Raw genomic sequence first — 24,480 nt, forward strand, 5'->3', positions numbered from 1 at the left:
CCTCTATTTCCTCCTCATCCCCTCTCGGTTGTGGAAAAACCTGGATGAAGAGAGGGTCCTCTTCTTTTTTACTCAATCCCTTCAAGCTACTCGGAAAGAAGCAGCAGCTTCCCGCTTGCACCCCTCTTCCCTGACCACTTGAATGCCTCTGTGGCTACTCGGATCTTGTCTACGCTTGAGGCCGCATGTTGGGTACATGTAGCTACATGCTGCAGTGAAAACCAGGCTGTGTCCATACTTATCACTGCGATGTGTAGCCACACAGTGATACTCTGGCAGGGGGAGGCAGCTCCCCGCTGCCAGAGCCTTTCACTATGGTGAGGAAAAGCTCAGTCAGCGGGGAGACAGCTGGAAGCTGCTGGAGCCTTTCACAGGGACAGGGAAAGGCTCTGGCAGTGGGACATTACACTGCTGAAAACCACGACGGGAGGCAGCGCTTGGGTGCAAACAGAGCTGCGTAGGGTACATACCCTAGGGTTCAGGTGTGCAGGGCACGCTACCCCCCTAAGCCATGCCTCACTGTCTACAGCGCTATTTATACCAGAGCTAGCTGGGCCTGCAGTGTCTGTACTCGACACATCACCCCACCTGTAGGGGTGCCTTCAGTGTTCAGAGCAGGAGAGTGCAATTTACAACAGTCCAGTCAGTTTCACGATTTTGCTCAGAACATTCTGAACACGATTCTTGTAAATTCCACTCTGGGGCTGCCAGCTGGGATGGGGTGCGGCCCGGGAAGCTTCCTGTAGCCGCTGAGTGAGTAGGGATGGGCTTTCCACAAGCCTTGCAAGCCAACAGTATAGACATTGCAAGCAATCATATCTGCAGTTAGATAACTCTCTCTCCTGCAGTTCGAAACATTTCATTTTAAGGATCCCTTCCTGACCCTCTTCCAATCCCATCCCACCCATTTGGCTTAGAATTTTACTGTCTGCTAATTAAATATGTTTAGTTTCTTATATTTCCAGAACTGCATTCCTCAAGCACACAACCACGCCCCTCTCTGCAACTCAACAGACTGCAGAAAGTTGCCATCTCAAGACACTGAGGCTGAAGGATAGCACATTTCAACTACATTCGGGCCTCCTAAAAACCTTTAAATAATTTCCAGTCTTACGATCACCAGCGCTACTCAGATCACAGTTGCTTTGGCCTAGTCTACCCCTAACACTCAGGTCAACCTAGCTACACCGATCAGGGCTGACACAAATTTCATACCCTCAGTGCCACAGTCAGGTCGGGCTAACCCCTGGTGGAGAAGCAGCTAAGCTGGCAGAAGGATAAATCTTTCATCAGCCTACCTACCACCTTTCGGAGACACGGATTAACGGAAAAACCCCTTCCATTGATAAGGGAAGCATCCACACTACAGTGGCTCAGCTGCAGCGCCTTCACTGTGCGGCTGCAGTGTAAACATGGCCTTCCTTTGTTATTGCTAATCAGTACACTTGTAAGGCTGGACAACGACGCCTTACTTTAGTAAACTCCTAAAAAGCCGCATGTAATCCTAGGCCATTTCAGGCGGCTGCCGCTGAGAAAGCACTAGTGTACGGAGGCAGAGATGATCATTCCCCTGTATTCGACATTGGTGTCCAGTTCGGGGCCCCACTCTACAAGAAGCATGTGGAAAAATTGGAAAGAGTCCAGCGGAGGGCAACAAAAATGATTAGGGGGCTGGAGTACATGACTTATGAGAGAGGCTGAGAGAACTGGGATTGTTAAGTCTGCGGAAGAGAAAAATGAGGCGGGATTTGATAGCTGCTTTCAACTACCTGAAAGGGGGTTCCAAAGAGGATGGAGCTCGGCTGTTCTCAGTGGTGGCAGATGACAGAACAAGGAGCAATAGTCTCAAGTTACAGTGGGAGAGGTTTAGGTTGGATATTAGGAAAAACTTTTTCACTAAGAGGGTGGTGAAACACTGGAATGGGTTACCTCGGGAAGTAGTGGAATCTCCTTCCTTAGAGGTTTTTAAGGTCAGGCTTGACAAAGCCCTGGCTGGGATGATTTATTTAAGGATCGGTCCTGCTTCGAGCAGGGGGTTGGACTAGATGACCTCCTCAAGTCCCTTCCAACCCTGATATTCTATTATTCTGATATGAAATGCTTCTAATTCTCTTCCCAAGCTAGGGAGAGAGATTCTGAAGACCAAAGGGTGCAGAGGGGAAAAGAAATTTGCAGAACATAGAATGTGGAGATCAGATAATTCAAACTCTTTTGGCTTCCCAAATCTCCCCAGGTCAGAGAGACAGCCTAAATCAGTAGAAACTGAAAATTACTATATAATGACTGTTTAGTTTCCATTCATATGCAAAATGAGTTGGTGGTCTCATGGTCTCTGTCCAGTTTCTAGTGGACAGGTATCTACACCACAGAATCACAACTGCTACAGCACTCTTAACAAGATGCCAAGAACTGAATGAGCATCAAGACCAAACTATCCTCCCCCACTTAGAGATGGTTCATCTGGAATAGGCTTGAGACACATCGCTGCCTATTTTCTATTTGTTCTGTAGCTAAAAGGAAACTTTCATCTGTAAAGCTGTCAATCTGGCACTTGTCTTGAGCACTAAAAATGTACGAATGTTCTAAAAACACCAAACAGCTCACTCAGGAGGTCAGCAAAGAAGAAATTTGGATCCAAGGCTAAAAATGTCACAAGAGGCAGAGGAAAAGGTTGAGAAGGAAGATCGCTCTCGGCACCAGAAATGTAGAGTTCGCGAATCAGAACGGTCAGTGACAGAAAAGGCAGTCATTACAACGAATACAGAATAGGTCAAGAAATTGAAGACATGTTCCGAAAGGAAGAGGAGGAGACAAAGATTCAGTTCCGGTTGGCTTCAGCCTTTAGCTCTATCCCGCTTGGGAGGATAATGGAGATCTTCATAGTAAACCAAAATTTCTAAAACTAAGCACGGCAGAGGAAAAGCAGGAGAAACGGGTTTCAAAACCCTTCTGAGAGAGGGGAAGGTGGAACGGTAATGCAATACAAATACAAAGGCAGCACAGACTGATTAATCACTTTAAAAATATGATATACCGGGTAAAAAATAAATTTCCTTACCTATGTTATGAGCAAAACTAGTGGTTAAAAAACTAAATATCTGAAAAATCCTCTCACCATCTATGCTGTTTGTCCATGCTGAGTGATGTATTAACAATAAAAAATAGACTTTTCAATTTCACTTTTGTTTGGAATAAGTTTCTAGTCTTTTACTTTCTGGTTTCCATGCACTAACACAGTGAACCTTTGGTTCACAGCACTGCAAGGGAAGACACCAATCGAAACGTAAAAAATATTTTCGTTTGAGATTTATTCTTGTAATATTTTTAAAAGGGGTTTCTAGCAAGATTTAGGTTCTGTGTCTTTTTTTGTTTTTAAACATAGTTCTGCATGGTGACTGATTAAAAAAGAATCAGAATGGAATTCTGTGTTTGTTGTTTCAACTGGTTTCTCTATCAGATTTGCTCCATTTGCAACGGAAAGGTTTTTCCCCCCCTAACCACCAGGTTCTGCAGATCAATTTATGCCCCCAGGTGTACTTATGCAACCTCACTGTCTTCAGATCACAACTTCAGTTATACCTGTGCAAACCCAGGGAAAGGAATGCCATTACATTGGTATAACTAAAAACACACTTTGAAGACAATGAGGCCGTACAGCCATATCTGAAAGAATAATTTGACCTGCAGAACCTTTGTTTCTGGTGATAACGAGTGAGATGAAGACAAGCCATTTCTCTCTCTCTGAGCCCAGCGTCAAGTCTTGGGCCGGCAGCTGGGGAAAAGAACATCTTTTTACTTGTAAACTGAACAAAGAGATCATTTCAATCAGCACCAAAATGCTGCCACTTCTATTATACAACTCGAGCGCAGGTTATTAAGTACCAGAAGCATGCCACTTTCACAAAAGCAAAGCCCCAGTAGTGACTTTCCCACTCTCTGATGGTCAGTTTCCCCCACCCCCATTCAAGCAGATAAAAAGATAACAACTGTTTGGAGTGTTATGGGTGGAGCTGGTTGGAAAGGAGTGTATTCTTTTGTCAGAAAATGCTAATTTTGTTGAAATCTAAAGATTCCCCGGGGACATGTCAATTTCCAAGCAATTCCAAGGGAAACCAGACAGGTTCCACCCTACCTGCCTGGTTTCCTGCTGGTTCTACCCTGGAGCCAGGCTGGGGAGCCAAGAGCCTGGAAGCCTTGAAACTCTCAACTTTTGGGGCTCCCAGTGTCCCCTAGGGACTTGCCAAGCAAACTGCACTGATTTATATATTCCAATGGCTAGAGGGGACCATTGTGACCATGCAAGTTTAGGTCACAGGGCAGAGATCTCCCCCAAAATCATTCTTAGAGCATACATATCTTGTTTTAAAAAAATCCAATCTTCATTTAAAAATGGTCAATCATGGAGACTCCACCATGATCCTTGGTAAATTGTTCTAATTACTCTCAGTGTGAAAAACATACGCCTTATTTCCTGTCTGAAATGATCTAGCTTCAACTTCTAGCATTTGCATCTTGTTAGACCTTTCTCTGCTAGACATGCGCTTAGTACAGGTTTCTAGTACTCCAGTCCTGAGACAGAGAAATGCTTCTTTGTGGCACCCACCTAACTATACACTGCAACATCTGTGTCAGTGCACGCCGTAGCTGTTGGCATTATTAATGGCTAGGCTGTGTTGGCAAGGGTATCATACAAACAGACTTCTTTTGAGATCATTAGCTCACTCTGACAGGACAAACTATGGTGCAACAAGGAAACAAGAATGAAACATCACAAGGGAGTTAATCATTGCATTCAATTCAGAATGACAAATTATGTTGCCTGAAACCAACCTCTTTTCCTCCTCCTATTCATAATCAAAAAGAACACTGCCAAGAACACTGGGATTAAAAAATAAAATCATCCAACTTCACACCATTCCTTAAGGTAGCATCTTCCAGGTATTTTTCCAACAGATCCTTGCAGGCACATTAAAAATGCATCTACATGATTTCCTGAGATGATCACTAGCATTAATAAGTAGGTGACTCCAGCATCATAAAGCAATAAAAAACAATTAAGCCTGATTAACGTATGTATAATTTCTTCCTAGGCAATTACTATGATAGTACTGCAATTTTCAACCAAAAAAAAGTATTAGGAAAGGGACTAATTTCTGGCTAGGATTACTATCAAGGTAGATCTCGCAGTGCTCTAAAAAAACCACCTCTACGAGGGGCGCGGATCCAGCGCTGGGGCACTGGATGCTTTCTAGCTACACTGGTGCTTTATAGCACTGAAACTTGCTGCACTCGGGGGGGGGGGGGTCACATCCCTGAGCGAGGAAGTTGTAGCGCTGTAAATTGCCATTGTAAACAAGCCCTTCGAAATCTAGTCTCATAAACTGAATCCACATTTGTTCTGAAATAAAAGAAATTTGACTGAGAGGACGTTGGAACAAATTATTTACTGCAGAGCCGTTACCAGAGAATTCAGTCTCCTACTACTGACCAGCAGTTAGAGCAAGGGACTTTTGAGTTCTATGCCTTGCTTAGCACTGCATGACCTTGAGCGAGTCACTTGATTTCTCTGTGATGGGTAAACTTAGTCTACAAAACGGCTGCTGTGAAGCTTAACGGGCTGAGATCCAACAGAAGCTTTATTTATTTCTAATAGCAGCAGCAACATGCTAAGCACTTGTACAAACACAAAATGAAATGTCCCTGCCTCAGACAGCTCACAATGTAAACCATTATTGCTACTGCAAGTAATCACAGTATTTAGGGACTGTCTACACAAGAAGTTATTCTGGAACAGGACTTAACTCACTTGGGTTAAGCTAAACAGGAACAAGGCACTCTTGTTCTACAATAAGAGCGTCAACACATGGAGTTATTCAGGAACAACTGTTCTTGAATGACTTCGTGTGTACATAAGCTCTAAGGCAGGGGTCTCAAACTTGCGGCCCATCTGCGGCCTGCAAACCTCCCCAGTATGGCCCGTGGGGCTCCAGCAGTTTTGAGACCAGGTCTCTGCCTTGCTGCCCCTCCCCCTGCCCCCGCACTAGCGATTTATAATGGCCCGGGGCCCCGGCAGCACGGCGGAGCTGAGCAGCATCTGCCAGCCCCACGGCGTGGCAGGGCTGTGCCTCTGCGCGCTGCTCCTGCCCCGAGCGCCCCTGCAGCCAGTGGAAAGCTGTGGGGGCAGTGCCTGGGGGCAGCAGTGCACGGAGGCCCCCCCCGGCCCACCCCACCTTGGAGCCCCACGTAAGCGCCACACCGCCCGACCCCCTCCCAGAGCCTGCGCCCCAAACCCTTTCCCACACACCCCTCCCGCCCCCAAACTCCCTCCCAGAGCCTGCACCCCCTCCCCGCACCCCCTCCTACGCCTACACTCCCTCCCAGAGCCTGCACCCCCACCCCTTTCCCATACTCACCCTCCTGCCCCCAAACTCCCTCCCAGAGCCTGCACCCCCTCCCCGCACCCCCTCCTACGCCTACACTCCCTCCCAGAGCCTGCACCCCCACCCCTTTCCCATACTCACCCTCCTGCCCCCAAACTCCCTCCCAGAGCCTGCACCCCTCCCCCCTGCACCGAGCCTGCACCAAGCACCCAAATTCCATCCCAGAGCCTGCACCCCAGACCCCATCTCCCACCCAAAGTCCCTCCCCGAGCCCAACCTCTCACCTCTTCTGCACCCAAACTGCCTCCCAGAGCCTGCACCCCAATCCCCTACCCCAGTCCTCCTCCCCGACCCAAACTCCCAGAGCCTTAGGTAGGTGGGGGAGCTGTGGAGGGGAGGGCAGTTCTGGGCAGCAGGAGTGACATTACTGGCCTGCTGGGAGGATTTGAGGACTGGCACTGACCCTAAGGTAAATTGAGTTTGAGACCCCTGCTCTTAGGCAATGTTAATTTACTGTGTATTTGTACCATGCTGTAAGGTTGCCTTATATTTTTAGAAAAAAGAAAAGGAGTACCTGTGGCACCTTAGAGACGAACCAATTTATCTGAGCATAAGCTTTCCTGAGCTACAGCTCACTTCATCAGCTGTAGCTCACGAAAGCTTATGCTCAAATAAATTGGTTAGTCTCTAAGGTGCCACAAGTCCTCCTTTTCTTTTTGCGAATACAGACTAACACGGCTGCTACTCTGAAACCTGTTATATTTTTAGAGTAATTCCTACTATCCTACTAGTTCATCCATGCACTAACACTAAAGGACTCCTTTGTCCTAATGATAATGATTAAGGTCTTGATCTTGGAACGAGCTCTGTCTGTGCAGAATTTGTTGCAATAACAGGGCCTAAATTAGATCACACACACACACACACACACACACCTGGTTAAATAAAGGTTTCAGAGTAGCAGCTGTGTTAGTCTGTATTCGCAAAAAGAAAAGGAGGACTTGTGGCACCTTAGAGACTAACCAATTTATTTGAGCATAACCTTTCGTGAGCTACAGCTCACTAACTCACGAAAGCTTATGCTCAAATAAATTTGTTAGTCTCTAAGGTGTCACAAGTGCTCCTTTTCTGGTTAAATAAAAACACCTTACAAACTGGGAGAGGGGAGGGAAGCAAGGACTTCTCTACAAATGAAACTGATGGAGAAACCAAACGCCAAAACATGTTCTAATATTAACCACGAAACCTAGGCACCAAAAGAAAGTAGTACATAAGGTAGGTATAACTTAATCCTACCTCAGCACAGGGAGATGGACTTGATGGTTTCTTGACATCCCTTCCAGCCCTATATTTCTATGTTTCTTTAACCAATGCACAATTCTGTGAGATGCCAATCACCCCGAATTTCTATGTACTCCACCGGGAGTAGCGGGGGCTCAACATCCTGCAGGATTGGATCCCTGTCATTTACCTGCTGATTTCAACTGGAAAACTCTGTGAACCACTGAGTGACGAGAAGATGCTAAGTCTGTGCAGCGATACTCAACTGATGGGCAGAAATGAGCAGGTGATTGTTATTATGGCTGCAGCCTACAGATAGGATAGTTAGCTTACTTTTACATCATCGGCTTTTCAAAGTACCTAAGAAAGCGAGCAGGAAAAACATCCATTTTGTGGAGGAACAATACTTGTGCACCAGATGGCTTCTTTACTGCCCAAATACATGTAAGTGTCCTTATATATGAAAGACACGATTTTTCCAAATTAAAGGATATTATTGTTCCATCAAATCTAGCATCCTACCTCAAGTAGTTGCCATAAGCTAATGCCTCAGAGAAAAGCACCTAACTAGTTGTGCAATGGTGTTAATGGGATGAAAAAAAAAACCCTCCTTCCTGACGCTTGCAGCAATCATCAGATAGATTACATCCTGAATAACTACAAACAATATTAGACCTAAAATTATTCAGCCTTTAAAAAAAAAAAGTCCCGCTATAGTATTTTACTGGTTTGATTATTTACAGACTATTAGGCCAGATCATTTTACAAAACCTGTTTTCAAACTATTTCTGAGGTCAGTCTGAACTGGTTAAGGGCATCCACACCACAGACTCACTTCATCCATCCGGATTACAGCCAGCAAACTGATTTGCCCTGTGAGTACTGCATTACAGAAGCCTTGTATAACCAAACCTTACCAGCCCAACCACCAAATCCACACATCTGCCCCTTGCCATGATGATTGTGATGAATAAAATATTATATTTGCCCTTAACAAAAACAAAGAAACGAACAAAAATAAATCTTACTTGCCCCAGGCAAGAAGGCAATAGCATTACAAAGGCTGGATCATTTGCTATGGGTGCAACCAAACAGGTTCAGATTTCCTGATAAAGTACTTGCCTTAAGTATGCATCCGATGAAGTGAGCTGTAGCTCAGGAAAGCTTATGCTCAAATAAATTGGTTAGTCTCTAAGGTGCCACAAGTACTCCTTTTTTTAGATAAGCTATTACCAGCAGGAGAGTGGGGTGGGAGGAGGTATTGTTTCATGGTCTCTGTGTATATAATGTCTTCTGCAGTTTCCACAGTATGCATCCGATGAAGTGAGCTGTAGCTCACGAAAGCTTATGCTCAAATAAATTGGTTAGTCTCTAAGGTGCCACAAGTCCTCCTTTTCTTTTTGCGAATACAGACTAACACGGCTGTTACTCTGAAACCTATTTCCCCATGTTTATTCCCCCCCCCCCACCCCCTTCCCTTCATCAGACATTCTTGTTAACTGCTGGAAATGGCCCATCTTGATTATCAATACAAAGAGAGCCCTTCCCCCCCCCCCCACTCTCCTGCTGGTGATAGCTCACTTTACCTGATCACTCTCATTATAGTGTGTATGGTATCACCCATTGTTCCATGTTCTCTGTGTATATAAATCTCCCCACTGTATTTTCCATTGCATGCATCCGATGAAGTGAGCTGTAGCTCACGAAAGCTTATGCTCAAATAAATTGGTTAGTCTCTAAGGTGCCACAAGTCCTCCTTTTCTTTTTGCGAATACAAACTAACACGGCTGTTACTCTGATACTTGCCTTAAGGTATTTGAACTTTAAGTCATCCATGCATTCAGATTTCAGGACCACTATTGCCAAGAGAGCAGAGCTAATAGGGTGAATGTAAAGTTAACAGCAACTGTTATGATCTATTTAGGTTCTTATTTACATCCTCCTAATATAAGCATGCCTTCTAAACCATAGGTGGGCAAACTACAGCCTGCGGGACCCTCCTGCCTGGCCCCTAAGCCCCCGGCCCCTCCCCTGATTTTCCCCCTCTCCCAAAGCCTCAGCTCACTGTGCTCTGGGTGGCACGGCTGCGAGCTCTTGCCGGGCAATGCAGCTGCAGAGCCGCGGCCTGACCCGGTGCTCTGTGCTGCACGGTGGCGTGGCTGGCTCCAGCCGGGCGGTGCAGCTGCCTGTCCTGGTGCTCTGGACGGCGCGGCTGCAGCACCCTGAGCCACCGGTGCTCCAGGCAGCATGGTAAGGGGGCAGGAGGGGTTGGATAGCGGGGCAGGTGTGTGGATAGGGGTTGGGGCAGTCGGAGGGCAGGGAACAGGGGGGTTGAATGGGGGCAGGGTTCAAGGGGGGCAGTCAAGAAGGAGGGGGGGTTCGATGGGGCTTTGGGGGGCAGTCAGGGGCGGGAGGTCTGGGGGCGGTCAGGGAATGGGGGGGTTGGATGGGGCAGGTACTCAGGTGTGAGAAGCAGGGGGGGCCAGATAGGGGGAGGTGGCTTGGCCACACCTGGCTGTTTGGGGAGGCACAGCCTCCCCTAACCGGCCCTCCATACAATTTCGGAAACCTGATGTGGCCGTCAGGCCAAAGAGTTTGCCCGCCCCGTTCTAAACCATTTAGTGAATTAAACTAGTTTAAGAAATCACAGGCGAGACACTAAAGTAGATAAATGTTCTCAGTTCTTTCAGGTTGTATTTTTAGCTAGCCACAATTTTTACAATAAATCAGGGGCCCTGTAGAACTTTACAGATATTGCTATGCTGAATAACATTACCCCTCCGAACTAGAGCTGGCTGAAACACAGGATGTCAGTTTTACTCAGGACCTACCCAAGTTCCCAGGGGCAGCACCTCCACAAAGACTATCCAAAGCCCTCAGTCTCCCAGGGCAGCTAGCTATTCAGACTAGCCAACTCGCAAGCAGGTAGCTTGGGGAGAAAGCTGGCTCAAGAGTCTGGAAACACTGGGGTTCCTGTCCCAGAGCTGTTACAGATCCACAGACACTGGAAACCTGCCCCAGAACCTTCAGGCTCCCAGCTCTGTGTCAGTAAGCTTGAAAGCTCGGAGCCCTCTCCCTCCCCGCAAAGATTTCCAGCCTGCAGGACTGGAGGCTAGACACAAAGAGCCCTGGCTAGAGCCAGGGTTCCCAGTGCTTCCAAATTTCTTGCTAACAAGCTGGGAATCCTAAAGTCCTGAGAGCCCCACCTCAAGCTGGGTCTCCCAGGGCTTCCCAGGCACCAGAAATTTCAGATTCAATGACATTTCCAACCAGCTCTACTCAGAGCAGGAACAGAACTCAGGCCCTCCTGCTCCAAAAGCAAAGGCCCCTGTCACTTGACCAACAGGAGAAGCCGACGGCTGTTGTTAGTACAGGACCAAGAACATGCAACTAAATAGTTTAGATTCCATCCAACAGAGGAGAGTTGTCCACAAAAGCACACCAATTCAACATACAGTGGTTTCAAGTAATTTAGCACCCCACTCTCTCCACACACACACAACCTTCATTTTCTACCTTTTTGCATTCCCTGCAGCCAAAGGGTCCCTCACCTTTAATTCTGGCTATGATGATAATCTCTAATTTAACTGTTTCTTTTGGAATTCAACAAAGCTTTCTCAAAGCTAGCTTGCCTCCGATCTTTGCTTCAATGTTTGCAGCGAGGGAGGGAGAAGATCCTACTCTGCTTATATTTTTACATTACATCATAACCCAAACACAACTACGCTAATGCTTCTTTTGTACTCTGTTTTCGATTCTTCGGACAGGAAATCTCTCTGCTTCACCAGGAACGAGATGCGAACACACTGGTACTGCCAAAGCTCTGACACCTTTCATATTACTGAACAAGACATTCCAGCATCCAGGAACAGTTTTGCTTGTATTGAAACAGGGGGAAAATATTTGTGCAGGTATCCAGATCCAAAGGGCACACACTAAACACTGACCCAAAGAATTTTCAGGGTCACCACAATTTTAAAAAATAAATAGCAGAATACTGCACATCTCAAAGGCTGGATTTCCCAGGGGAGAGACTCCCACTGCACCAAAACTAGCAGCATACTTGCAGCAAGCCATTTATAGTAATAATTGTCTATTCTATTCTTAGCATTGTCCCACTTTCCACTTTGAGACAAAATTAGCATAATGTAAGATGGAACACACATTACTGACTACAGCCCTTCATACCCCTCATACTCCCCCTCTAAGCTACATAGCAACCTTTGTGATAACACTTCATGAAAAATTCAAAATCCTCTATTCCCAAGCAGAATGAAGAAATTGTGAAGGCGTGCAAAGCAGATATAAAATATATAAAAGCTAATTTAGTTCAATAACAGGATTTAATTTAAAAATAAAGATGTAGAAAAACTAAAAGGTGGAAACCAAAAAGCAAAAAATACAGCATCCATCTCCAGAGAGACGCAACTCTGAAACTAATGTGACGAAAGAAAAATTGGAACAGAGGGACTTTTTTCTACTCCTGTGTCCAAACTATGGGGGCCAGGGCAAGAAAGATGTTCCCAAATATCATCTCATCGATAAGGGAAATCTGATTATAGATGGGATTTTGAAAAGTGTCTAAGTGCCTTAAGAGCACAAGCCCCATTGACTTATTATTCATATTACCATAGCAAGAGCCCTGCACGGATACAAATTTATATCAGTGGATGTGGATATCTGCGGATAACAGCAGCGAAAGGAGCAGAATATGGGGCTGTCGCTCCCAGGAGCCAGTGCCCCACGCCAGCAACTCCTCTGGCAAGGCTGTACCGACCCCAGCCCTTCCACGCAGCTGTCCGAGTTTCCTGTCTGGAGTCGGTCCAGGGCTGGATGCTGGCTCCTGGAAGCAGCAGCCCCACATTCTGCTCCTTTCGCCACTGCGGTTCCCGGGAGAGCCCTGCAGTTCCGTGGACATAAATTTGTATCTGCACTGGGCTGTAACCATAGCACCTAGAAGCCATAGGTATAGACCGAGACCATATTGTACTAGGCACTATAGGAACATAGATCAAAAAGACAATCCATGCCCCCAAGGAACTTACAATCAAAGTATAAGACAAGAGATTGATACAGACGGATGGGGGAACAAAAGTAAACAATGAGACAACACCGATCATCATAGAGGGCAGTAATATCAGCACACCAGCTTCCTAACTGTTCTCCGATGTTTTGTAGACATCATGGCCAAGGAGAGTTTCGAGGAGGCATTTCAAAGTGGATAATGAGCTAGCTTTGCAGATGTTTACGGAAAGCGCATCACAAGCCTACAGGACAGCATGGGAGAAAGCTTGAAGGTCTTTGTTTTCAAATGTAACAAATGGGCAGTGGAGGCTGGCATTCAGGGCCAACTGGAGAAGAGTTTCGACAGCTCCATAGCAAATGAGGGTGGGGGTGCAGGGAATGACTTGTACTCTAAGAGTATGTCTCTACTGCACTCTAAGCCCAGGCTCTGACTCAAGCCCTGTTCTGTCCACACACAAATCAGTCTGACTCGGGTCAGGACACAATCAGAACCAGGGTCCTAGGATCCTTCTAGGTGAGTGGGTCAGAGCCCGAGTCATCCAAAGCCTGTCGTTTTGCCGTGTGGACGCAACCCAAGACACAGACCCTAATCAGAAGATCTGCTGCAGCGTGGACATGTTAGCATGGCTGAGAGACGCAGGTCCAGCAACTGTAAACTCAGGTTTACAATGCGGTGTAAACACTCAAGCGTGGACTCGGAAGCACTGAGTCCATAAGCCCAGTCCCACAGACCTGGATTTACAATGTAGGGTAGAAACACCCTGAATCTTGTCTACACGCCAGAGCTGAACAGAAACTAGTTTAGCTGAGCTGGTGCAAACCGGTGTGGCAAACCTATTCTAGAGAATCCACCCATGGGTTTGCACCAGTTTAAAAAAATCACACTTTTAGCTAAAACCTGTGCAACTGTGTGTCTGGACCAGGCCTTAGGTGCTTTTGAAAACCCTTGTTCCACTAAAAGAAAAGGAGTACTTGTGGCACCTCAAAGACTAACCAATTTATTTGAGCATAAGCTTTCGTGAGCCACAGCTCACTTCATCGGATGCATTCAGTTCCACTGACTTTCACAGCGCTTCTAGCTTTTGAAAATCCCACCCTACAGCCCCAGACAAGACAGAGGACAAAAGTAGCATCACCCTTCGTGCAACCTGCCGCTGAGTCAGATATCGACAAAACCAACAAATGGCCATAGGATGTAGTCCTCTTGTGCACGGGCTTGTTGTTCCGCAACTACTGCTTAGATACTTAAGGTCTCAGCCTTTTCATACTTTGGGAAAGCACTGTTGGCATGAAATGCTATACAAAGTCATTTAAAGTTAGAGATGGTAAAATAATTTCTGATCTGGGAGGAAACTACTGTACATGTATTTACGGTCATCTCTAAAATAATGGACACGTCTCCCAATCTTGAAATAAGTGAGGAACATTTAGTCAATGCATCATTCATCAACTTCATTTTTATACTGAAATTAGCCACACACAGTCCAACTAGGGAATGTACACAGTCCAGTGATTATTTTAATTGTGAGGGTAAAAATTTGCCGGTATGATCTGCCTATTAGTTCTATTTCCCTTCAACAGACTTGTAAGGAACCTCTTTCCAGCAAGGATTAACTGGAAATTTCCTATACCTCTCAGACACAAAGAACTGCCAAAGGGCCACGACCCCTTCCCCACTCCAAGGAGAACTGGGATGCATGAGTGATAAGTTAAACACACACAATCTACAAAAAGAAAAGGAGTACTTGTGGCACCTTTGAGACTAACAAATTTATTTGAGCATAAGCTTTCGTGAACTACAGCTCACCTCATCGGATGCATCCGATGAAGTGTAGCTCACGAAAGCTTATAGTCAAATGAATTTGTTAGTCTCTAAGGTGCCAAAAGTCCTCCTTTTCTTTTTGCGGATACAGACTAACAGGACTGCTACTCTGAAACACACAATCTAGTTGCCAACCCTGACTCCTCCCACTACCCCATGCTTTACCACAAAGAAGCATGTAAAGGAAACATATACCCTGAAGCAGGAGACTTGCACACAAACATTAAAGGGCCAGATTTTAAAAAGTTAGTGTGTGTGTGCGCGCGTAACATATTCATTTAAAGATCATGTATATCTGCCCTGCCCCTAAGAGCCCCCAACTATCATTATCCACCAACTTCCTAAGAAGTCTCACATTCTTGGCCACATGCAGGTTCATCTTATATTAATCATTTCTGGGCTCCCCCCCCCGTATTTACTCCTTAAACTCTCTATATCGTCCTTTATCCTCCTTATCACTAACTCCTGCCCACAATACTTTCTCCATATCATTCATCCCCTCCTCTCCATGCTTCCCCCTCTCCTACTAGCTTCCCCAGATCCCCACCCCCCACTCCTCCGTCCCTACTCATTGCCCCCTAAATCCCCACCTTTGCTCTCCCTGAATTTGCCTTAGATCCCCCATGTCCCCCGAGTTCCCCCACACCCTGCACCCCAGCTCCCCATACATCCCCCACCCACTGCTCCCCGAAGTATCTGCCATGTCCACCACATTCCCCACCCCTTACCCCCACACCCCCCGTATAGCCCCCACATTCCCCCGTATATCCCCACCCCCATATATATCCCCCTATATACCCCCACCCCTTACCCCCGGTGTAGCCCCCACATCCCCCCGTATACTCCCACCCCTTGCCCCCCACGTCCCCCTGGTATAGCCCCCGCGTCCCCCCGTATGTTCCCCTGCGCCCCCCTAGTATAGCCCCTACGTCCCCCCGTATGCCCCCCACGTCCCCCTGGTATAGCCCCCGCGTCCCCCTGTATGTTCCCCTGCGCCCCCCTAGTATAGCCCCTACGTCCCCCCGTATGCCCCCCACGTCCCCCTGGTATAGCCCCCGCGTCCCCCCATATGCCCCCACCCCTTGCCCCCCACGTCCCCCCTGTAAACCCCCACCCCTTGCCCCCCACGTCCCCCTGGTATAGCCCCCACGTCCCCCCATATGCCCCCCACACCCCCACCCCCATATATATCCCCCTGTATACCCCCACCCCTTACCCCCCGGTATAGCCCCCGCGTCCCCCCGTATGCCCCCACCCCTTGCCCCCCACGTCCCCCTGGTATAGCCCCCACGTCCCCCCATATGCCCCCCACACCCCCACCCCCATATATATCCCCCTGTATACCCCCACCCCTTACCCCCCGGTATAGCCCCCGCGTCCCCCCGTATGCCCCCACCCCTTGCTCCCCACGTCCCCCTGGTGTAGCCCCCGCGTCCCCCCGTATATTCCCCTCACACACCCCGTGTCCCCCCGCCGCCCGCTCCCCCGGCGGGGTCCCTACCGCACATGGTGCCTACGGGACGGGACGGCTCGGCTCAGCTCGGCTCGGCTCTGCGGGCCGGCGGGGGCCGCTCTTCCTGCGGGGCCGCGGCCGGGGGCGGAGCAGGCCGGGGGCGGAGCAGGCCGGGGCCGGGGGCGCAGGCTCCCCGCGCTCCCTGCCATTGGGCCCGGCCCGCGCCGCGCCCCGCCCCGCCGGCCGGCCCCGCCCGAAGCTCCGCCGTGGCGCCTGGGACGTGGCAGGCCGGGGCCGGATCCGGATTCGGATCCGGATCCGCCGTGGGGGGGAGGAGAGAGGGAGAAGGGAAGCAGAGGAGGGAGGGGTTAGGGAAGGAGGGAAGGGAAATGGGGGTGGGGGTGGACAAGGGGAAAAGAGGAAAGGGGGGGCATCAGCAGAAAGTAGGACCAGCCCCCCAACCCCAACAAACATGACCCCAGCCGCTGGCTCCCCCCTGTGAGATGAGTTTGTGGGGTTTCAGGACACTTCCTGCCTCACTGGAAAGGCCGCACTTGGCCCTGACCGTGCACCAGCCTGGAGACTAGGGTGACCATTTTATAGGGACAGGCCCCCTCATGGGGGCTTTTTCTTATAGAGGGTCCTATGACACCCCCCAACACAACCCTTGTCCTGATTTTTCACACTTGCTCTCTGGTCAGCCTACTGGAGACCAAACTCCCTCGTGCATCTGAAGAAGTGGGGTTTTTTTTACCCACAAAAGCTTATGCCCAAATAATGTGTCACTGACCTCCTCCTTGTTTTTGTGGATACAGACTAATAGGGCTACCTCTCTGCTACGAACTCCCCTCTGCACTTTCCGGCAAGGCTCGGAGGGCCGCATGGGAGAAGTCTGCTCCTAGACTCTACTAGAGCGGCATGTCCTCACCTAAGAAAAGCTGTATTTTTAACCAGGCCTTGGGGGCACCTGTGACTCGGTGGGCACGCTAACCTATACCCAAGCATGCCCTCCATGGCAAGGGAACAGCATCAGTATCCCCCACAAAAGCCAAAAACTATTCAGGTTTCAGAGTAGCAGCCGTGTTAGCCTGTATCCGCAAAAAGAACAGGAGTACTTGTGGCACCTGAGAGATTGAAAAATGTATTAGAGCATAAGCTTTCGTGGGTTACAGCCCACTTCATCAGATGCATAGAATGGAACATATAGTAAGAAGATAGATAGATATATATATACAGACAAGGTGGAAGTTGCCATACAAATTGTAAGAGGCTAATTAATTAACTTTTGTCATGATAGTCAAGATTGCCCATTTAGACAGTTGACAAGAAGGTGTGAGGATACTTAACATGGGGAAATATATTCAATATGTGTAATGACCCAGCCACTCCCAGTCTCTGTTCAAACCCAAGTTAATGGTATCTAGAACTATTCAGTTACAGCCAACATCCAGGTAATGGGGGCAGAGAGTGTGGAGGAAGTAACGGGCTATTAATTGGGCCTCATCCAATTTCTGGGTCTGAATCATGAAACCTAAAAAATGAGTTTAATAATAAGGTGGTGTCTAAAGGAATATTATTTAACCACAAGGTGGGTGAGGGAATACCTTTTATTGGACCAATTTCTGTGGGTGAAAGAGACAAGCTTCCAAGCTACACAGAGCTTTTTTTCAGGTCAGCTGAAGAAAAGCTTTGTGTAGCTTGCCAAGCAAAGCACGGTACAAATACCAAAGAAGATACAGTCCCTGCCCGTAAGAAATTATAGTCTAAAAACCTTGGATTGACAACACTTCAGACATATTACACACCACATGATCAAGGATAGGAAGGACCAAGACCAGGACATTTGGGCGGGGATGTTCGTCAGATTATTATTAAAGTCCAGGACTGATCAAAGCTTTTGCTTTATTATAGAACACAGCTAAGGGCCATGCTATACTATAAACTAAAATCACATAAGTAACTATGTTAGGGGACAACAGAGTTTTGGAAGGTAGGTAGGGATCTTGTTACAACGTGAAAAGTCTGCTACTGTGGCCATCATGGGCCTCCTATTGAGCAACATTTGAAAGTAGTAAAATACATTCTGGGGTACGCATAAAAGAAATAAGAGCAATCAGTTCATCCTAAATGAAACTGCTGAATGTTTAGAAGAGACAGAAGTAATAACATGTTGAAGACGTTAACTAACTCCCCCCTCATAGACTACCTGGCCCTGCCCATCCTCAATGAAGGACTTGATACTCTTGAGTAAAAAACAACAAAGTCATGTGACTGCTCGGAAGTCACAGTCAGATTTCTTGTGCACTCAGGCACAACCCTAGCAACCAATCACACTTTGCACATTGTAAATCCCTGGGGATTGGAGTTTAGAACTCAGGTTTGGTAATTAGCTGTAACACCAACTGCCCGATTTACCACCTTTACTTGGGTGGAACTTTGACTAGACAGCAGGGAATGAGAGAAGTCCGAACACACTGAGTGGCAGGTGAGTATGGTAGGAGGACTCCTATGACAGTAAGAGAAGAGTATGTGTTTTTTTAAGTCAGTGATGGTGTTAATAGTGATGCTTCATCAAAGCATTAATTAAGCCTCGACATTTATTATTTGTATTACTCCATTTTATAGACAGTTAAACTAAGGTACTGAAAAATTATGCAATTTGCTTGAATTCACAGTGACTGGAACTCCTAACTGTCAGTCCCGCCTGTTCTAACCCCTAGATAACACTGTAAAATAATGATAAAGTTGAAAATAAGACGTATATTGCTGGCAGAAGAGCTCCAGTCTAGTGACAAAATATTAAACATCTAAAAGAATAAACAATATGCATCTAAAAATTAAAGTCTCTATCAAATACTATGCAAAAGAACTATTTAAAGAGCAGTAAATGGAGACCCTACACTGCAAAAAGCTGAAGAAGCCATTCTTGAAAATGACAGGCAACGTGTCCCTATGTGTAAATTCTGAAAAAGCAAGCTTTTGGCAAGTACAAAAGCAAATGAAATTTCCTACAATTTAAAAAATCTCAGTGACAACAGTTTTATTGAAAAAAAAATAAACAACCCCATGCTGATTTTGAAAACCAGTCTTGCAACTCTAAGTTGAAATTGACTTGAAAAATACAAAAGTAAACACCCAGGATACATAGCAAGTAAATTGCATACTCATTCATCAAGTAGGGTGAAACTAGTAACCTAAATAAATTACACATTTTTACAACATGATTTTTCAGTATTTATTTAAAATCAAGCTGTTTAGTCCCCCCCGCCCCTTCTAAAGGTGGAGTGTTGACCTTAAATTTTTATTTTATTCATTTTTTTCTGTGACTCCATGTGATCCTACCTTAACAGATTCTAATTAAGGGACAATAGAAATGGTGCGCCCTTTGACAGGCAATAATCGAGATTCTGAGTGAGCAGATTACACGACTGAGTAGTTCCTGACAATAAAAGAACCGGTTTCTGGAGGGGGGAGTGAGGGGGCGCGAGAGGAATCTACCAATATATCATCATAGCACAACTGAGAACGAATAGAAATAAACTCTCCTTCCATCCCCTCATAACTCATTGACATTGTAGGATCTATTTGGCCAATGAAACATGAATGATTTATGAGGAGAGGCTGAGTGAACTTAGATTATTTAGTCTGCAGAAGAGAAGAATGAGGGGGGATTTGATATCTGCTTTCAACTACCTGAAAGGGGGTTCCCAAAGAGGATGGATCTAGGCTATTCTCAATAGTAGCAGATGACAGAACAAGGAGTAATGGTCTCAAGTTGAAGTGGGGGAGGTTTAGGTTGGATATTAGGAACAACTTTTTCACTAGGAGGGTGGTGAAGCACTGGAATGGGTTACCTAGGGAGGTGGTGGAATCTCCTTCCTTTGAGGTTTTTAAGGTCAGGCTTGGCAAAGCCCTGGCTGGGATGATTTTGTTGGGGATTGGTCCTGCTTTGAGCAGGGGGTTGGACTAGATGACCTCCTGAGGTCCCTTCCAACCCTGATGTTCTATGATTCTAATGTCATCCCCATTAACCTCAAAGCACCACCATCCACATTTTCGCAGCCAATGTGTGAAACAGACTCAATCCATCCACTACTTTCTTTCACAGTTGTGCTTTTTTTTTTTTTTTTTTTGCTGTTCCATGCTGACTTAGGCTGCAAGACCACCCCAGCATTTTGCAGTTCCCCATGCTGAAACTCACTGCTGAATTTAATATGAGCCAGTGGCAACAATGAAGCAGATGACAGAACGAGGAGAACAAGGAGTAATGGTCTCAAGTTGCAGTGGGGGAGGTTTAGATTGGATATTAGGAAAAACTTTTTCACTAAGAGGGTGGTGAAACACTGGAATGCGTTACCTAGGGAGGTGGTAGAATCTCCTTCCTTAGAGGTTTTTAAGGTCAGGCTTGACAAAGCCCTGGCTGGGATGATTTAACTGGGAATTGGTCCTGCTTCAAGCAGGGGGTTGGACTAGATGACCTTCTGGGGTCCCTTCCAACCCTGATATTCTATGATTCTATGAATTGAGAGGTGCCTTGATTTATTTTTTTTCAGTGACGTCAATGGGAGTTTTGTCAACTTGAGTGGGAGCAGGGTCAGGACTAAATCAAGGCCTCCAAAGCACCCAAATAAATGCATACTGTATGTTCATTAGCACCACAGTAGATCATGAGTGTATTTACTACTAAAATGCTACCCACATAGGCACTTTAGAAAAACTATAGACAGATGTCATGCCAAGGGTATTCTAAGCCGAGACTGAACAGGCAGGAGACATAGGCCATGTTTCTAGGTGTGTACGCCCCAGGAACTAGGAATGGACTTCATACACCACCCCTTGTGCAGATCCTTAATGGTACATATAACTTTGTGGACTGGGTTACCTAAAGACAGTATACACATACAATGACACTCAGGGTCAGTTCTAGGGTGACCAAATAGCAAGTATGAAAAATCAGGATGGAGGTGGGGGATAATAGGTCCTATATAAGAAAAAGCCCCAAATATCAGGAATGTCCCTATAAACTGACTGGTCACCCTCGTCAGTGCTAAGGGCAAGCAGAGCAGTTGCTGTGGGTGCCAGCTTCCAGGGGGCACCGTACAGCTGTGCCACTTGAATTTTTTGGCTGGTTTCCACCTCTCCCTGCTCAACCACTTCTGCCGACTCTGCTTTTGCAAGCTGTTTGTGCACTCATTCTTGAAATGGTTACATCCCTTTTCCCCCACAATGGCCAAAATTAGGCCACAAGGTTTTTGTTCTTATTCCAAGCCCTGCTCTGCACTCTTTTTAAACCAGTCTAACTATTTCAGCTGGGGGGGGGGGGTGATTTTTGACCAAAATAGATGTATCACCTACTATGTACGCAGTCATACCAATATAAAGATGTTTGATACCAGCATAGCTTATTCCTGTACAGGAATAGCTACACTGGTATGGTTTAAGTGGTATAACTTTCTAGTGGAGATATGGCCCAAGTGTATTACCAGCAGAAAAAAAGCAAAGGAAAACGTTTACATAGCTGTCTGACAAACGCAGAGTTTGGAAATATAACATTAACTGCAGTGCTCTGGGTAAAACCCTGAACGGAGTAATCTTGGCATATAAATTTTGTCTAAAGTCCTGAGCTTCAGATGGCCATCTACGCACCTGCTACGCAAAAAAATCCAGAACAATTTAATCTTTTGCAATCTTTGATGACACATACATTTTGAATAAGTGACTGTTAGGTAATCTGAGCTATTTCTTCCTGTTGCTGGGCTGAAAGTACCTGCTTCATGAATCCCATCACAGAGGGTTATGTTTGCCGATTGCTTCACATCATGCAAAGTTCTATTTCCAGAGGTACTGCCATATAAAAAGACATAGCAAGCTAGTTTCCTCCTGAGGCATGGAATGAATCACATCCTGTGAAAAAGCAGGTATTCTATCTCCTGTGAACAGTTTCAAGATGATGAGAATTTAGATAGCTGTAATTGACTGTCTATAAAAGAGGAGAGCTGTATTAGCTTAGTTTGTGTGGATCTTTTTTTTTTTAATCTTGTGGAATATTTTGAATGTATAAGTATCTGCAAAGTAAGTGCAAGCGAAGGTGTCAGTGACAACCCTTAGCTCTTGAATTTTTCCGCAGAATTGTAAATGTACTGATGTATGATATTCATATTAGAGATTCGCTAGCAGAATCTTATTTTCATTTGTCATAAGTGTTTTAAATATATTTTTATTCCAAGCGCTATCCCATAGTACCACTTTGATTTTTTAAAGTCCAGCAATTCAAAATATGGCTTAAGTGACTGTCAGCTACGGCACTTGGAGTTGTACTTACGGCAGACTGTAGCAGACCCATTTCAGAAGCCAGTCTTCTGGGTTTGGCACTCCTACTCTTGGAAAATCGCAGAAGCAGGGTTCTTTTGAAGGAGCTTGACATCTTTCATGCAGAACTTTGAATGTCCAGAGTGAAATTCCCAATGATCTGAACTGATAATGTTACCAACTTTTAGCTGTCATAAAATCAGAATGTACTATTAAAGATTTATATTAATGTATCATTTACTTACACTGTAAACTCTAGGGGGCAAAGACCATCTTTTTTTATTCTGTTTGTACAGCGTCTAGCACAATGGGGCCCTGGCCCAAGAGTTGGGCTTCTAGGTGCCACTGCAATGCAGGTGGTAATGTCATTGTTATACTGCCACCTAACATTTGTTTTATTCAGTTTCATGAACCAATGCGTTTTTTCACAGAAATCTAACTGTGAGTGTCGTTTTTTTGTTTTTATTTGCTTAGTGAAGATTCATTTGTAAGCATCACTTTGATACTATTAAATTTACATACTAATGCTTACTAACAGAAATTTAGAATGTGAATCCACGGCCATCAATTACTTTTTAAATGGTTGAAGCTGTGTTTCATAAATACATTTTTCCACATATGCACGCAGGTTTTTTAAGTAGCGAATAATACAGTGACCTCAGTTACTTTTGTCTGGGGATACTTTATTGGGAAATGTTGTCCAATGGTTACAGCAGGGTGCTGTGATCAGGATTTATTTGCAGGGCCGAGCTCTCTTATTGACTTGCTGCGTGAACTTGGGCAAGTAACCGCCTCTCTGTACCCCTAGTTTATCCAGGGGTAAGCAGCAGAATATTTATATTACAGTAGCACCTAGGGCCCCCATTGTGCTGGGTGCTGTACATACAGTGAAACAATCCCTGCCCTAATGAGCTTACTATCTAAATAGACAAGACAGATAAAAACAGGAAAAAGCAAGTATTATGCCCATTTCAAGAGAAAAAAAATGAGAGAAACTCAGTGAGTTGGCCAAGGTCACACAGGAAGTCTATGGCACAGCTGGAACTGACATTCAAATCTACTGAGTCCCAGTCCAGTGCTTTAACCACAAAGCTAAAAGGGATTTAATGTGTCTTCATTAATCTTCAACTACAAGTGTAAAATATTAGAGGCCAAATTCAGCCCTCGTCCGTGTACGTACCATTCCCACAGAAGTCAGCACTGGTTACACATCCATAGCAGAGGCAGAATTGAGCCCTTATGGCGTAGATGGCTTAATGCTGCTTAACTAAGCTAATAAAAATACTGACCAAAAGAGATAAAGCACATTGACAGACAAATGCAGAGGACAGACATTTTATTTAATTCACAATAATACACCTATTTCGCATTTGAATATTTAATGGTTTATAAAGATATTCAGGAAACTGACCTGAAATCAGGCTAAAAAAGCTCAATTTTTGAGAAATCAGAAACATTACCAGCCATTTTGGACTTTGCTGCTGAAAGCATGAGCATGGTGTTAGCCTGTGCACAAGCTGGTCCTTTGAAGAGCACACGTCTGCCTCCAGGGTGCTTTTGTTATAAATACATTAGCAAGATTAGACATTGTTTACTTCTAAGAGGGAGGGGACAAAACACACGGGAGTTCCAAACTCCCAATCCTGGTTATTATTTCTAAGACACTGCATTATGACTCCAAATCAGAGTTCCAACAGCTGTTTTGTTAAAATAAATATTTATCCTTAAACTGCACACAGAGAGCATAAAGTCCATTGTTATTACATGCTGCTTTGTGCCCTGTCGGCCAAATTCTCTGCTGGTTTATTCATGTGATCCAGGAAATTGGTGGAGTTAAACCAACCGAGAATGTGTTCCTTACTACTTCACACCGTGTACTTACACTGCCCTACTTGATACTCAGTTGTGATTCGGCTGTACATAGGCATGTGCTTATAATTACTGAAAAATCTGTAAGAGTAAACCAGATCTTGAATTTTCTAAAGGAATCCCAGCTCCTCAAAAATGATCACTCAAGACTACTCTGAGCATGGATTTCCAAGGCTGTTTTTCCTATTCAGTGATGTCCACTGCATTGCCCCAAACCCTGCCTACTGATATGAAAGGCTCTGCTTTCAACAGACCTGCTCTGGTTCCACTGTGCATGGGCTGGGAGGAAGGCAGAATTTCAGGGGTTATGTACTGCTCACTCCCCATGAAGCCTAGCACTG

General features: G+C 45.8%; 1 protein-coding gene across 3 annotated transcripts in view; it reads right to left on the reverse strand.

Moving 5' to 3' along the window:
• The window catches only part of GFPT1 (glutamine--fructose-6-phosphate transaminase 1), a 58,859-nt gene extending 36,425 nt beyond the window's left edge, over positions 1–22,434 (reverse strand). For 2 of the 3 annotated variants that reach the window (XM_084615066.1, XM_084615068.1), the window contains exon 1: positions 16,010–16,116. In XM_084615066.1, the coding sequence (XP_084471192.1) occupies positions 16,010–16,016 (7 nt within the window). In that variant the 5' untranslated portion in view covers positions 16,017–16,116. Of the gene's footprint in view, positions 1–16,009; positions 16,117–22,283 lie in introns of those variants that run through there. The other variant, XM_084615067.1, reaches the window with a different exon arrangement.
• Between the last annotated feature and the right edge of the window lie 2,046 nt (positions 22,435–24,480).

Source organism: Lepidochelys olivacea (genome assembly GCF_965140295.1).
Source record: "Lepidochelys olivacea isolate rLepOli2 genome assembly, chromosome: 26".
Classification (NCBI taxonomy): domain Eukaryota; kingdom Metazoa; phylum Chordata; order Testudines; family Cheloniidae; genus Lepidochelys; species Lepidochelys olivacea.